Below are 13,098 nucleotides of genomic sequence, written 5' to 3'. Positions count from 1 at the left end.
CTTTATAAACTGACATGCAGGACCATTGTACAAGGTGCCAGAGACTATTGCAACACCTCTGACAGATGCTCAGTAAGCGTTGGCTCCCACATACAGTAATGCAGCTAAGCCTTGTTTCTGCAAAAGCCGGTCGTGCACATGCTCAAGCACTTGAATCCAGCAGCGAAATAGAAAATTGGAATAAGCAACCTTGCTGCATTAAAATCTAGTATCTGTTAACTAAATATCTCAGTGTATAAAGTATATAGTGATCGATAGTTAGTGACAGATGATAGCCAGTGATGACAGTCTCTCTCTAAAGAGAGAGGCTTTCTCCCTCTCTCCCCTTCTATCTCATATCTCTCTGTCTTCCTCTCATTTCCCCTCCCCTCTCTCCCTCTACCCTGCCCTCTCTCTCCCTAGAACAAGAGGTTTTTAAGAGACCATCAAGCTGCCAGCTATTTACTGTTTATGGTTACCTGGGCTCATCCACTGGTATGCCTCAACTGGTCAAGCACTGCTGAGCATTTCACAAGAGACAAACGATCGCAACAGTTTTGCAAGATTTGAAACATTTTTTATTTGGCACACTTCTGTACAACAAGTGCTAGAAAGGTAACAGTCCTTTCGAACCCATTTAGCATTCTATGCCGCCAGTAAACGACTGCTAATCTTTCGGGCCATGACACTTCAAGCTGTCTTAGATAAGAACCTCGAACATCATAAATTAATAACAGCCTTCTCTCTCGCAGTCTTGATTGGCTCAAAACCGTTATCAACATAGCAAGATGCACAGTCTCTCTGGTTAACTTAGGTAATGATTGGGATCACAGAATAGCTGCTGCAGTTCGGCAGGCTCACATCAAATAGAGACTTCAATCCGTATTCTAAGGCATAGGCTGCAGTAAATTGCTAGCGTGCTTTAATCCAAGATGCTTATAGGAATGTATCAATGGGGTGCTATTCAAGACATGAGGGTTGACACCATCGAGTCATGAAGAAAAAAAAAAAATCTGACATGGACACTGCCTATGCCAAGCTTCTGCATTTTTGCCTCTGCTGTATCTTTTTTTTTTTTCTAGCATAGGTAATTGGAAAGCTGGACTTGTCACATATTATGAGCTTGGCATGCAGAAGTCAAAATGGCAGCAAGAAAATAGAGTATGTGCAGCCAATTTTTGTTCCTTTATACTATGTACAGCACTGTTGGTGATTTGGTGATGCATTGCTTATAGCAGCAGGTGACTTACGAAACTGCGAAAATAGCTCTCACAGGCCTTATTTACATGACAGTCACAAAACCGCAGGCACACCTGCTGCTCTTCTGGGTTTCTTGAAATTTTGTCCCCAGAAGAAGAAAAAAAAAATGAAAAGAGACAACATGAAACAAGGACGTTTAAATACAAGCCTGAATGTCTAGATTTACATTGTACTTAAAGCGAAAAATGTACAAAGCCGTCGACTCGACCTGGCTTTATAGCAAAAAGCACCGTTCAGTCTCTCGTCTTTTCTTCTTAAATTAAGGAGTCGAGAGACAATCGTGCTCTTCCCCTGATCACGGGCAGTGAGCAAAAATGAAAGGCGACACCCTTTTGCTCTTGCCAGCGACTAGCACTTCTCCCTCCACACTTGTGTTCGACGACTAGATGCTTAGGATTCATAGAACCGGCTTCTTCTTCTACATGCTCTCCTCCAAGAAAGGTCTCGTGGACGGGACGACGAAAAGGGGACGTTCCACTGACCACGTGGTCTGTCCTTCAGTGCCAGTCCTTTCTTTAAGTACACGATTGCTTAAAGTCCTATAGAGCGAGAAAGTTTTCTAAATGAAACGCGCACTGTCCACGCACAAGCCATTCACACACAACTTTAGTTAGCAGTACGTGCTGAGGTTGTACCGCTGCTGTTGGTGCTGAGACTGCTGCTGCTGCAGCCTCGGATCGGACGGCGCCACCGTCAATATCGCATCGGGGCGGATCCTGCTCACCACTTTTTCACCGTCCAACACTGCCATCACCACGGGACTGTCCACAGGGCAATGCAACAAGTCCGGCAGCGTCGGCGTGCCCCAGCACTCGTCGCCATCAGCGACCATGCCCGAGTCTGAAGAAAAGTTCGTCGGTGCATCTTCTAGTCTCTGTGCCAGCGCCGCTTCGTACAGGAGCTTGGGCGAGTATGGGGGTCCATTGTAGCCAATGTCATGCTTCCGCCGGCCCGAGCCATAGTGCCGCTGATCCGTGCCGTACCGAGGCATCTCCGGCGAAGAGGAAGAGTAGTCCCTCGCGAATCCCTGCATGACGTGGGCGAGAGGCGTGGCCTGGTACTTGCCGGGCAGGGGCGTGACGAGCAGGGGCCTTTGGTCATACCCGTAGCTAGACGAGGAGTGCTGGCTCATGTCAGACAGGTCTCCGTAAAAGGCCTCGGACTGGGGAGGCGCGGGCGGCGGCGGAACATCGGACAGGCGATCGACCGAGGAGGCATCACCGTCGATGGACTCATAGATGTGGTCCGCAAACGCACTGTAGATGCTCGACGAATCCGAGTAGTGTCCCGGCCTCCGGCTGTGAGCCCAAGTTCGGTGATGGGGTCCATTCTGGGCCGCTTGGCCGCTCTTGAGGTGGCTTGGGGTGCGTTGGAGTTTGTTGGCGTGGTGCTGTATGGGTGGCTGCTGCTGTTCGGGGCTGTTGATGGCACTGATGTTGTTGCTGGCCGAGCTACGGTGTAGTGTGCCTCCGGAGACCTGGCTCAGGGCATTGATGTTGTTCTGCCCTTGTTCGAGCATCCCGTTAGCATCGGGAGAAGCGAGTGCTAGGCTGCGGTTGTTGCTGACCCTGTCCATAGATTGGTGACCTGGAAAAAAAAAAAAGATGGCACTTTATAACCACTTTATAAGGCCCCAAAACTTCTATGTGCCAAGGATAACTAACAACCATAACCAAGACATGAACTCTGCTTATAACACTGCAAAGGTTCATTTAAGGCCCCTAGTTAAATGGACAGCTTTTGTGATCTTGGCCCTCAGAACTGGTCAGTTTTCACTAGTAAAATGCTTCCTTTTAAGTAAACCTAATCTATTTGCCTATTTGCCTAATATTGCCTAAGGAATACAGAAAGCCCGTCTCCAGTCTGCCCCCCCCCCCCCTCCCCCTCTCTCGAACGCAATAGAGAAACAGATAAATCCTTACCTGGTATGGTGAACTTTGGGGTAACCGTAGAATTTTTGTCCTGCGAGTTCCATGACTGCTGGACAACCTGAAAGACAAGTTCCACGCAACCTCAAAATATTGAAGTAATGGGGGACACATGAAACATGGCAACACACAGCACCAGTATCACAAAAGGTTAGTAATTAGTAACAGTATTAATTGCTTGTAAAGGAAGGAGCTGCACCCTTGTCCTCTGTTAGTGATTCAATTAAGCTGCCTCGCGTGACAGCAGCAACAGTTCAAGCAACTTTCAGCTCGCATGACAAGCTATACGAATGCACCAGCACCAGCAGAACATAATAAAATGGCAGCAATTGTGAGTAACAAGAAGTGTGGCAGTATGCAGATTACCACATCGGCTGCTCAGGACGACAAACTTGGTTTTCATGACAGAGGACTGCCGCACAGTAGAACAAGAATCGCCTGATTACCAAATTTTATAGCGCCCTCAAACCGAGCATGCATTCATTTCTAATGCGCACCTACGTGTTGTGCATATATCTGTAACGTAGCGTTGGTTTTATGTCCGAAGCTTACTATTTCAAGGTTGAGTTTTCCCGAAGAAAGAAGTGTGAATACTATGGATTGAAGAAATACAGCAGCTAGCTTAAAAAAAAACAAAAAACATTTAAAGCATTTAGAGCAAGTAAACAAATGCTTGTGTGCAGTTTGCAACCTTTCATCATCACGAAACTTAATTTATTACGCAGTACTGTTTTATTTACGTAGTTTAAGGGAGGTTGTGCTCTGCAGAAATAATGAATGGCACAGAAATGCAAACTGCACATCTCCATGTTATGTGCTTGCTAGCTAAGCAAACATGGCCATGAAAGTCGCTTACAATATAGCCAGGCTAAGTGAATTTGGCACGCAGATGAGTGTAATACAAGCATCATTGACCACCTCCTGTCATCAGCTGAGATGACATACAGAGTTGCAGTACCATACTTTTGTGAGCATTTAGAAGCGATGAAAAGCAGTTATGTCACCGCATTCTGAAAATGAATTTTGGCCTCCACTTTGCAAGTCTTTAACTAGCTGCAAATACATAACTCGCTTGTCAGCACAGTTTCTCCTGTAAGTACATATTAGCATCAAAATGCAAACAGAAGCTAAGACATTATTAGAACTATTCTGTGAAGCTGTCCTCGGGTAATGTGTCAGAAACAATACTACATAATGACAGAGAGTGTGTGCATGTTTAAGTGTGTCTTAAAGGCCCACTGTCCACCCTCCGGTCGAAAATATTTTCTTCCCCGGTGACTGTGAGACTTCGCCCTTGGAACGCAAGGCCGCAAAATGTTTTTGAAAAGAGTAACTAATAACGCAGTTACAGCCACCGCAATCACACGATTCTATCCTGCCTCTCTCCTTCCGTTCCCTCGCAAAGGTTTTTCACTCTCCTGCCCGAGGTCGTCTAGCCTCCGCAATACAAATTCCCCTTCCTCCTCTGCGTTTGGCGGGAGGTGGGGCGTGGCTTTCCGCGAGCGCGAAAAAAAAAAAAAAAACGGTCGAGGGAGCGCGCGCCGCTGGATTCAGTCTGGCCGTGGCGAGGGAAAAGCGCGCTGCGAGCGGTAGACACCCATCCTTCTCCCGTCAGTCAGCGAGACGGACCAATGGATGTCGTTCCCGGTACGTACGTCATTATCGGGGCCCATCGGGCCAGCGCAGGAAGCGGTGAAGCTGGCTTCTCAAAGGAGAGCATGAGGGAGCTTTGAATTGTATTTTCGATGCTTTGCGGCGCGCGTGTCGCTGTAGAATTTTGCACAGACTATCTCCGGTACCTGATCGAAACACTGGGCTCCTTTTCTTAAAAGGGCCTTCCCTAAACAGTGGCCCTTTAAGAAAGCTCTATCCTCATACAATCTCAACGCAGTCGCATTCTGCAAAAATCAACCCATAACTCTGGTATATTATGGTTAAACCTTTACATTGAAATCAGGTTAAAGCCCCCCTTAAGTACTTTTGAATGCCAGCAACTAACCTGCAAGACGTCCTTTGTATGCAACTTGCTTAGGCTACAAATTACCATGCACAAAGACAGCGTGCACTTCTGTGGTGGCAAGTCAGATCTTACTACTGTTTAATACAAGCTAAGAATCGGCAAATTGTCCAAGCAAAATCCACGCACGCACGCACACGCACACACACAAACATAGATAGCCTGGGCAAACTGCATACCGCCACCGGACCAAAACAAAACTGCCCAGCAAGACCGTACTACTGCTACTAGCGGCGCAGGCAAGCTACACAGGGGAAAGCAACCGAGGGATTGAGGTAGGCAGCAACAACGTAAAGTGCACAAAAGTGGTGCAAAAGTGCCGGTGCTATACCTGGCGCAATAGAGGATACAGAGGGGGGTAGTATGGGGGGGGTACCCACACTGAGCTGAGCTGCAGTGCCATTGGATAGCACGTGCGGTGGTGGGGGCGCTTCATCATTCCCTGAAGAGCTTCGCAGGCAATCGGGCAGCCAGGGCATGTTTTTCAAAAGTCGCTGCACTTCCTCTTGGACCTGCCGGGGAAGCAGAGGGCGTAAATAAAAGATGCTCTTAATTCATTTCCTTAGTTGTGAACTTCCAGCAGTGCGGTTGAATATGAGAGCGGGATAGCGAGGAATACAGATGCAATGAATGAAAGTAGCAGAAGACACAGACCTATATGTGATCAGGCAAAGACTAAATATTTAAAAAGTACTATTTAGATTACACAGCTCATGTACCCCAATGTTTCTGAATGGTCTAGAATAGCAGTACGCAGCCGTCCCACCTACTAACAATTTTGGTGAAGATAGATGCCTCAAACGTTACAGTTTGGCAATTTGATTAGTTTGAGGCTAAACTATGCTTGTTCTCGTCACCCTTGCAGTTTTGAGTGATATATAGATTACCACTGGCAATGCTGCTGAGAAGCTTCAACTCGTTTATTTTATAAAAGGTAGTCAGGTCATGCAATTCTGGTGTTGCACATAAGAAATGGATGACTTGAAACTAAATTGACCGTACGCATAATTTTGCATCGAAGTCTTCGAACACTTTCTCTTCTCTTTGTTTCTTGCAATGCAGTGCAAGCAAATGGCTGTGCTAAATATGCCTATGCATAAACTGATACCTACAAGAGAAAGCACAGTAATATCTGGATGCTGCTAAGTGTTAGCTCAGGGTGACAGAGACGAGATACGTAGATACAGAGAGATACTGCAGTCTTCGCAGTTCTGTCAGGTCAACTGTTTGAATGTGATGGGAGTCGACAAAGTTGGGTTGAAATATAGTATAGTAGTGCCACTGCTAAACGTAGCTACATTCAGTGCACTTGGCAACCATACAGCAAACATCACAACGTGCTATCTACCTGCACAAAAAAGGGCACCTGGAAATAATGCGGTAGTAGTGGCGGTTTTCACTGAGCCGCTTCCAGTGATGCGAGCAATGAACCTCCTTTGCTGTTTTGCATGGCCATAAGCAGCCACATATGCCTTCCTCAACATCCTTCATTTCTTTGAGCTAAAACCTCTCTTCTATTGGCTATAAAAAGCACAGAAAAAAAAAAAGATGCCTACCACTTCATTCTTCCAGCAGCAGAAGAAAAGCACGTAGGCCCCTTGAAGGGTGTTAAAGATGCAAAATAAATGTGCAAACGTGGCCGTGTACTTGACAACGTAGAGGATGCCGGAGCCCCAGGCCAGGGACATGACCGCAACGAGAAAGACGGCCCACCAAATGTCACTCCTGAAACGAAAGGCAAAAGTTCTCTGTGAGGTTTTAGATACACAGCACAGCATCAGGAGCAGGACAGGGGTTGCTCATGCCCAGGACCTCATCAAGCTACAGCTTTCAACAATGTTCTACCACTGTTGCCTCCAAAGTCGAGAAGTTTTTTTACAACCCTTCAAAGGCACTTTGATGCCCAGGACTTCATTGTACCACCACTGTACTGCCAAAGTCGGCAATGCAATTTATTATTCAAGGTTTTTTTTATATATATATATAGAATGCTTCAACGACCTCACGAGGCCTAGGAGTTCATCAAGTTATAGTCTTCAACAATTTATCTCCACTTTTACCATCATCATCAGCCAGACTATACCCACTGCAGGGCGAAGGCTTCTCCCATATTACTCTAACTAATCTGGTCCTGCACTAGCTGCATCCACATGACACCTGCAAGCTTCTTAACCTCATCTACTCACCCGACTTAAATGCCGTCCCTGCTACGCTTTCCTTCCCTTGGAATCCAATTCGTTACCCTTAATGATCATCGGGCATCGGATCATGCCCATTTCTTCATCTTGATTTCCACTAGAATGTCATCAACTCAAAGTTAATCTCTTAACATTACACCTACCATTTTTCATTCCATAGCTCTCTGCGTTGTCCTTACGAAAAACGTTAGGTAACTTTGTTACCACTAAACTCAAAAATGCTGCTTCAAAGACCTCATGATGCAGATTGTACACAGCACATACGTCTTTTATAATCTGCGCGTGTAACAAGCTGCTGGTGTGGCCAGAGATAAAACAAGACATACCTCACTCTCTTGAGCTTGGCTTCTTCCTTGCACTTCACCGCTGTCGTGGTGCTCCCTTGGTGACAAAGGACGCATGCCGAGATGCACAGAAAAATTACACAGCCCTGGAAAAGAAAACAAATGACAACTTATCAGAACAGTCATCTACCATTCCCTTCTGCCTATGAAAAGTCCTAACAGTGCTAGCACATCCATGCTACACAGTGCTCAAGGCTGCAGCTGGAGGTAAATGTGCAACTTATCAGTTTCCTCTGCCCCGTTCACTCTGCCATTTTTAATTGCACCTACAAGACAAGCACTAACCGAACTCTCACCGAAATTCTGGAAAAGTGTCGCTATTTGCTAGAGAGCTATGAAATATTTCACGTTCAGAGGCGAAATCATATTTCAACTCGTAACTTTTGACAGCGCAAAGAACTTTACTGATATCCAAGCGAAATTTTACGGTAGAAGGCAAAACAAGCATAATTCTGTAGAAGAATACCAACATTTCAATACAGCAAACCGCACATTTAGCCCACTATGGACACAGATTTTGAGTTTTGCAAAGAAGCCTGATTCAGAATTTTCGAATTTTGTCCTTAGATTACAGTATTTCATGTCATATTAAAGGTCAGCATATAGCTGAACACTTACAAAAACAACGCCCACGCAAGGTCCAACAAAGCTGAAGATGAAGTAGTTCTGCGACTCCAGCCAGCAGTAGCTGGACGTGCCGAAACTGTAGGGGTCGATAATGGCTGCGATGGAGACAATGATGGCGGGCGCGATGTACGCCAGGCTGCAGAACCACCACAGGCGAGAGCGGTGGCCGTCCATGGGCTCCATGAGCACCGTGTAGATCTGGAAGCCCTCGAGGAACATCCAAGCAAAGGCGACCAGCAAGAAGTAATGCAACAAGCCTGCGACGACCCCGCACAGGATGGGCAGATGCGTTTGGCTGATGCCCCCGATGAAGACGAACTCGGAGATGAGCAGGCACAGGGCTAAATTCCGGTGGATCCAGAGCCGGTCATTCTTTTTGAAGCTGCACAAATGGAGGGGAAAAGGGGGGAAAAACCATCCACTACCATTAGAAACAGAGAACCACATTTCTAGGAACCGTCTTGATCACACCTGGCCTTCTCATCAAAAGGCAATGTATGCCACGACAACAGATACGATGAGATGACGGACACATTGGTGGCGCAAGGCACTTCAGGTAAGTAAGTGTTATTCAAAAAATATGAACGCAGTAGGCATCCTTGCCATATACTGTTCATCTTATTAACTGACAGGCCTACTATCTCCGGGATGAAATAACATAGAAATTACCCAGATGGTGTCAAACACATAAGATGTTTCCCTCAAGTTTGTAGTATGTATATCATCAGGAAACAATATTACATACTTCCTGAGTAAAATATGTAGCCGTGGCTTGCGCAGTTTGTGGTGAAAAGTGTAGCCGTCAAACACTTAAGTACACAGCCTTGTCGAAATGAAAATCCACCGCTGGCTTCTCCATGCAAACAAAACATGCTTCAAACTGGCTAGTTATTGAAAACATTATATATATGAGAGTATAATCGCTTTTCGTTTTCTTTTTTTCAGCTGATACATACCTTAATATGTGAAGAAGCACAATGGTGACCAAGAGGAAGAGACTTGCCAGGACGCATCCAACTGTTGTGATAACTTTGAGCGTCCTGGGGTTTGTACTGTACGACTGTGAAAGAGTGTAAAAAAACGCCAAATTAGCACCTCTGCATCCTTTATTTCTCTACTGCAGAATGTGGCATGCACTAGAGTATGTTTTACTTTACCTGGACTGGCTGCACCTCCATGAGCACAGCGAAGTTTGTGAGGTGGTCACATGCGCATGTTGTGTGCGTCAGATTATAAAAATGCACCCAGCATCCCTCTGTAGACCACGTCTGCATGTCATAGTTCCAGAAGACACACTGAGGATTGCTGACATTAGTCTCCTGCAAAGAACACGAAAAAAGTTACCTCACAATACTAGAGAGAGGTTTCTTCAATGACACATTAGGCTGACTGCACAGGAGGCATGGAATATTATGTCAGCTTGCTCTTCAATTCACAGTGAATTCGGGCATTTTGAGATAAAATTGGTAACTCTAGTAAACAATACAATGTGACCTTGAGAAATTGAGAAAAAGAGTGAAGTGTCAGCTCGATTCACCTGCAGGTGCTTCAGAGTGACAGTTATTGGCTGCGGAAGGTGGCTGTTGCGATGTCGGCCAACGGATGCTGCAACAACTCGTGAGTTGACCACGTGCGTGCCAGGGTTGAAGATGACGTTGGGTTGTTCAGTGTATCCGTCGTCGCCAACATAGCTCTCCAACCCCTGCCTGGTCATAGGCTCTGGCCGCAGGAAATCTTCAACACCATTGTATGCGATGAACACAACCTTGCCAAGGCCTGAAATTGACAGAATTGTTTTTGCACAGTTGAAGAGTGAACAAACTCAGCACTTAGGCAAATTCAGGTAGGCTAAGACCTGAACATCACGTCTTGCTGTGCCCTTTCTATGAAAACGAACCCTTACCGTGCTTTGAAAACTGTGCTATAGACTCCACAGGTAGAAGAACTGAGTCCTGCATCCCGGACCACTGCAAACTTTGTGTCTCACTCAGTGAGGGGAAATGGACGTTCATTGTCCATCGAGAGTCGATGACCTTGACGGAAAGCACTGCAAAGTGAAAGTCAATGCGGTAAGTATATAGCTGGACTAATCAATTTGATGCTATAGTATTTGTTACCACGAAAACTCTAGTAAGGGAGCAAGCACCTGTTTGATGTTCAGAGATTTATCCAAGAAACCAAAGGATGTCCACATTTCAAAGCAACAAACAAAGCACTGCTTCTATAGTGCGAGATTTCTTACCATTATCCTCAACCGTTTATTTTTGAAGATCCTTCAACTATTGTAGCCACTGGCTTTATCACAGCTGTTTGGCCCACAACTTACTTTCCCATTTCAACGGTACAGGGCGTACATTAACAGAAATCTATTTCACTTATTAATACACTAAGCCAAATCATGCGCAAAATATGATTTGTGAGCAACATGTATCGCAGCATTAACACACCCAAGCCTGCACTTCTTCAGAGTCTAGCCCAAATTAAACATAATGATGGACTGAAACATGGAGGATAACGAAAAGGGTTCTACATAAGTTGAAGGCAACGCACGGAGCTATGGAACAGAAAACGGTAGGCATAGCGTTAAGAGATGGGAAGTGTGCAGAGTGGGTCAGAGAAATAACTCGAATCAATGACATTCTTTTGGAAATTAAAAAAAAAAAAATGGGCATAGACAGGGCATGTAGTGCATTGAAAGGATAACTAATGGTCGAAAAGGGTAAGAAATTGGATTCTAATGTAAGGAAAGTGTAGCAAGGGGTGACAGAAAGTCAGGTGGGCGGACGAGGTTAAGAGTTTTCGGGGGTCAAGTGGATGCAGCTAGCACAGGATCGGGTTAATTGGAGTAATATGGCAGAACCCTTTGCCCTGCAAGGGGTACAGTCTGGCTGATGATGATGGTGATGAGGATGAAGGGGGAAAGAACTTACGTATGTTGGACTTTATGATGGGAAAGAATGACTCGCTGGAGAATGAGTCAGCTAGGAGCAGAGCGCTCTCTTCCAGGGCAGCCATCAGCATGGTCAGCACCTGCTTCTGGTCCGCAGAGCTTAGATCCTGCCACGCCGGCCTCTGCTTCAGCTCCAGCAGGTTGCTGGCTGTCTCAGAGATGGCCTGTGCATGAAAACAAAGGAGGAACAGGCATGTCAAGCACTATACTACACACAAAGAAGGACACAGTCAGGCAGCAGTAACCAATAACAAGGTGGCCACATGTTGGCACTTATTAAGCTTAGCTGAAGAAAAGGCTGCAAATAAAGCCACAGGTAGTGTCGTTAATCTCAAAAAAGATCCGTGCAGCCACATGTGAGTATGCAATGCCAATAAAAATGTTTATCACATAATATGGCTAGCAAAAATGCAAAACGTAGTGCTCATTACTCACATATTGAAACTAGTCCACAGAGGCAAGATATCTGAGGATATAGGTGCATGGTAAAATTTAAAAGCACTCTCCAACTTCTGTAGAAGCTATGCAATGAAAAGATTCAAAACATATGCAAATACTTCATATCTGCATATGTGAGGGAGCAAAAAAGAAATATTTTTCATAGGAGAGAACCATATCTGATGTAGAAGTGCTAACTTTTAGTCCCCACCTATGTGACCCCCCTTTTTTTTTTTTTTTTCGCGAGGAGGGTGGGTACCCTGGCAGCGAAGATAACACAACGTGTGTACTACTCAGGGCGGGGGACGCAGTTACGCCCAGGGCGGAGTCACGCTACTCAATTCTCGCATCACCTTACTAGCACCGGTTGGATACCAGCTGCTCCGGCTCCCCTTTTCCGCGCCCGCCTGCTCGCTGAGTACGGATCATGGAACACCAGCTGGAACCAGGCCGCACGGGGAGATCTGGCGCCCCTAATAAAGACGCGACCGAGGAAAGGCCATGACTCAGCAACATATCGCATGCTGAAGGACCACTGAAAACAGCGAAGCCCGGAAAGCCGATGCCAGGGCCAATCACCGTCGGTCCGTCCGTGCCTAGCCCAGTGCTCGGCGCGCACTTCGTGATTAATAGGCTCGAGGCGAGCGCGCGACGCGGGAACCGGTGTACCATGGAGGACGCCGGTGCGTGCATGACTCACAACACGGTGTCGCGTATGCCCCGGGCGCACCGTCGTATTGCAGCTTTAGCGGGCATATATACCCGCTTACGCGTCGCTGTCCCTCGTAAATGGATCGTGCGTAAAAAGCTCCCCAGGATCGAAGCCTGTAGCAGCACGCGCGCCAGCGCTACGCTTCGCTAGATCCGTGCAGCGGATTTGTCCCGCGGGGGGTGTCCGAATACGCCCGAAATTCCACCTCAAAAACAGCGCCCTCTGCGGAATTCGGGACGTCAGAGACCTCGCACACAAACAGCATCGCAGTCTTTATACAGACTTCTCAAACAGCGGGAACTAATCACCGGCCACGTGGCGCACTGATCACCGCTCCTCTTACAGCCTCAAGAGAGGGAGGTACACCACTAACCACGTATTACGACTTATACTCCGCACCAAGTTGAGCAGTACGCGAACGCCCATTGCTGACGAAGACGAAGCGAATGACCATTGCAGAGGGTGATTAAGTGAATGCCCATTGCAGACGAAGAAGGCGATTTCAAACATTCATGTATACATAAAGAAAGCGCGCTACTCGCAGCTACTAGCAAGCATGCGCCGCCAACTAGTCAAGGTCATTATAATGACTCCGTCGCGCACGTCTCGTTACGACAAGTTCTGTTTCGTAGCCGATACGCAGCA

The 13,098-nt window shown here is 46.5% G+C and overlaps 1 protein-coding gene across 5 annotated transcripts in view; it reads right to left on the bottom strand.

Annotated features, from left to right (window-relative positions):
* Positions 1-434: 434 nt before the first annotated feature.
* LOC146182538 (latrophilin Cirl-like) overlaps positions 435-13,098 on the bottom strand; it is a 454,778-nt gene continuing 442,114 nt past the window's right edge. For 4 of the 5 annotated variants that reach the window (XM_084577657.1, XM_084577655.1, XM_084577656.1 and 1 more), the window contains 11 exons: positions 11,284-11,467; positions 10,257-10,400; positions 9,891-10,129; positions 9,511-9,672; positions 9,310-9,413; positions 8,345-8,735; positions 7,709-7,812; positions 6,741-6,909; positions 5,565-5,696; positions 3,162-3,228; positions 435-2,826 (listed from right to left, as the gene is read on the bottom strand). In XM_084577657.1, coding sequence (XP_084433783.1) covers positions 1,850-2,826; positions 3,162-3,228; positions 5,565-5,696; positions 6,741-6,909; positions 7,709-7,812; positions 8,345-8,735; positions 9,310-9,413; positions 9,511-9,672; positions 9,891-10,129; positions 10,257-10,400; positions 11,284-11,467 — 2,673 coding nt within the window. In that variant the 3' untranslated portion in view covers positions 435-1,849. Of the gene's footprint in view, positions 2,827-3,161; positions 3,229-5,515; positions 5,697-6,740; positions 6,910-7,708; positions 7,813-8,344; positions 8,736-9,309; positions 9,414-9,510; positions 9,673-9,890; positions 10,130-10,256; positions 10,401-11,283; positions 11,468-13,098 lie in introns of all 5 variants that reach the window. The other variant, XM_084577659.1, reaches the window with a different exon arrangement.

Source organism: Amblyomma maculatum, chromosome 8, assembly GCF_055883805.1.
Source record: "Amblyomma maculatum isolate TAMU_Amacu chromosome 8, ASM5588380v1, whole genome shotgun sequence".
NCBI classification, from domain to species: domain Eukaryota; kingdom Metazoa; phylum Arthropoda; class Arachnida; order Ixodida; family Ixodidae; genus Amblyomma; species Amblyomma maculatum.
Note: the sequence above shows the minus strand (reverse complement) of the source record. Positions and strands in the feature narration are given on the sequence as shown.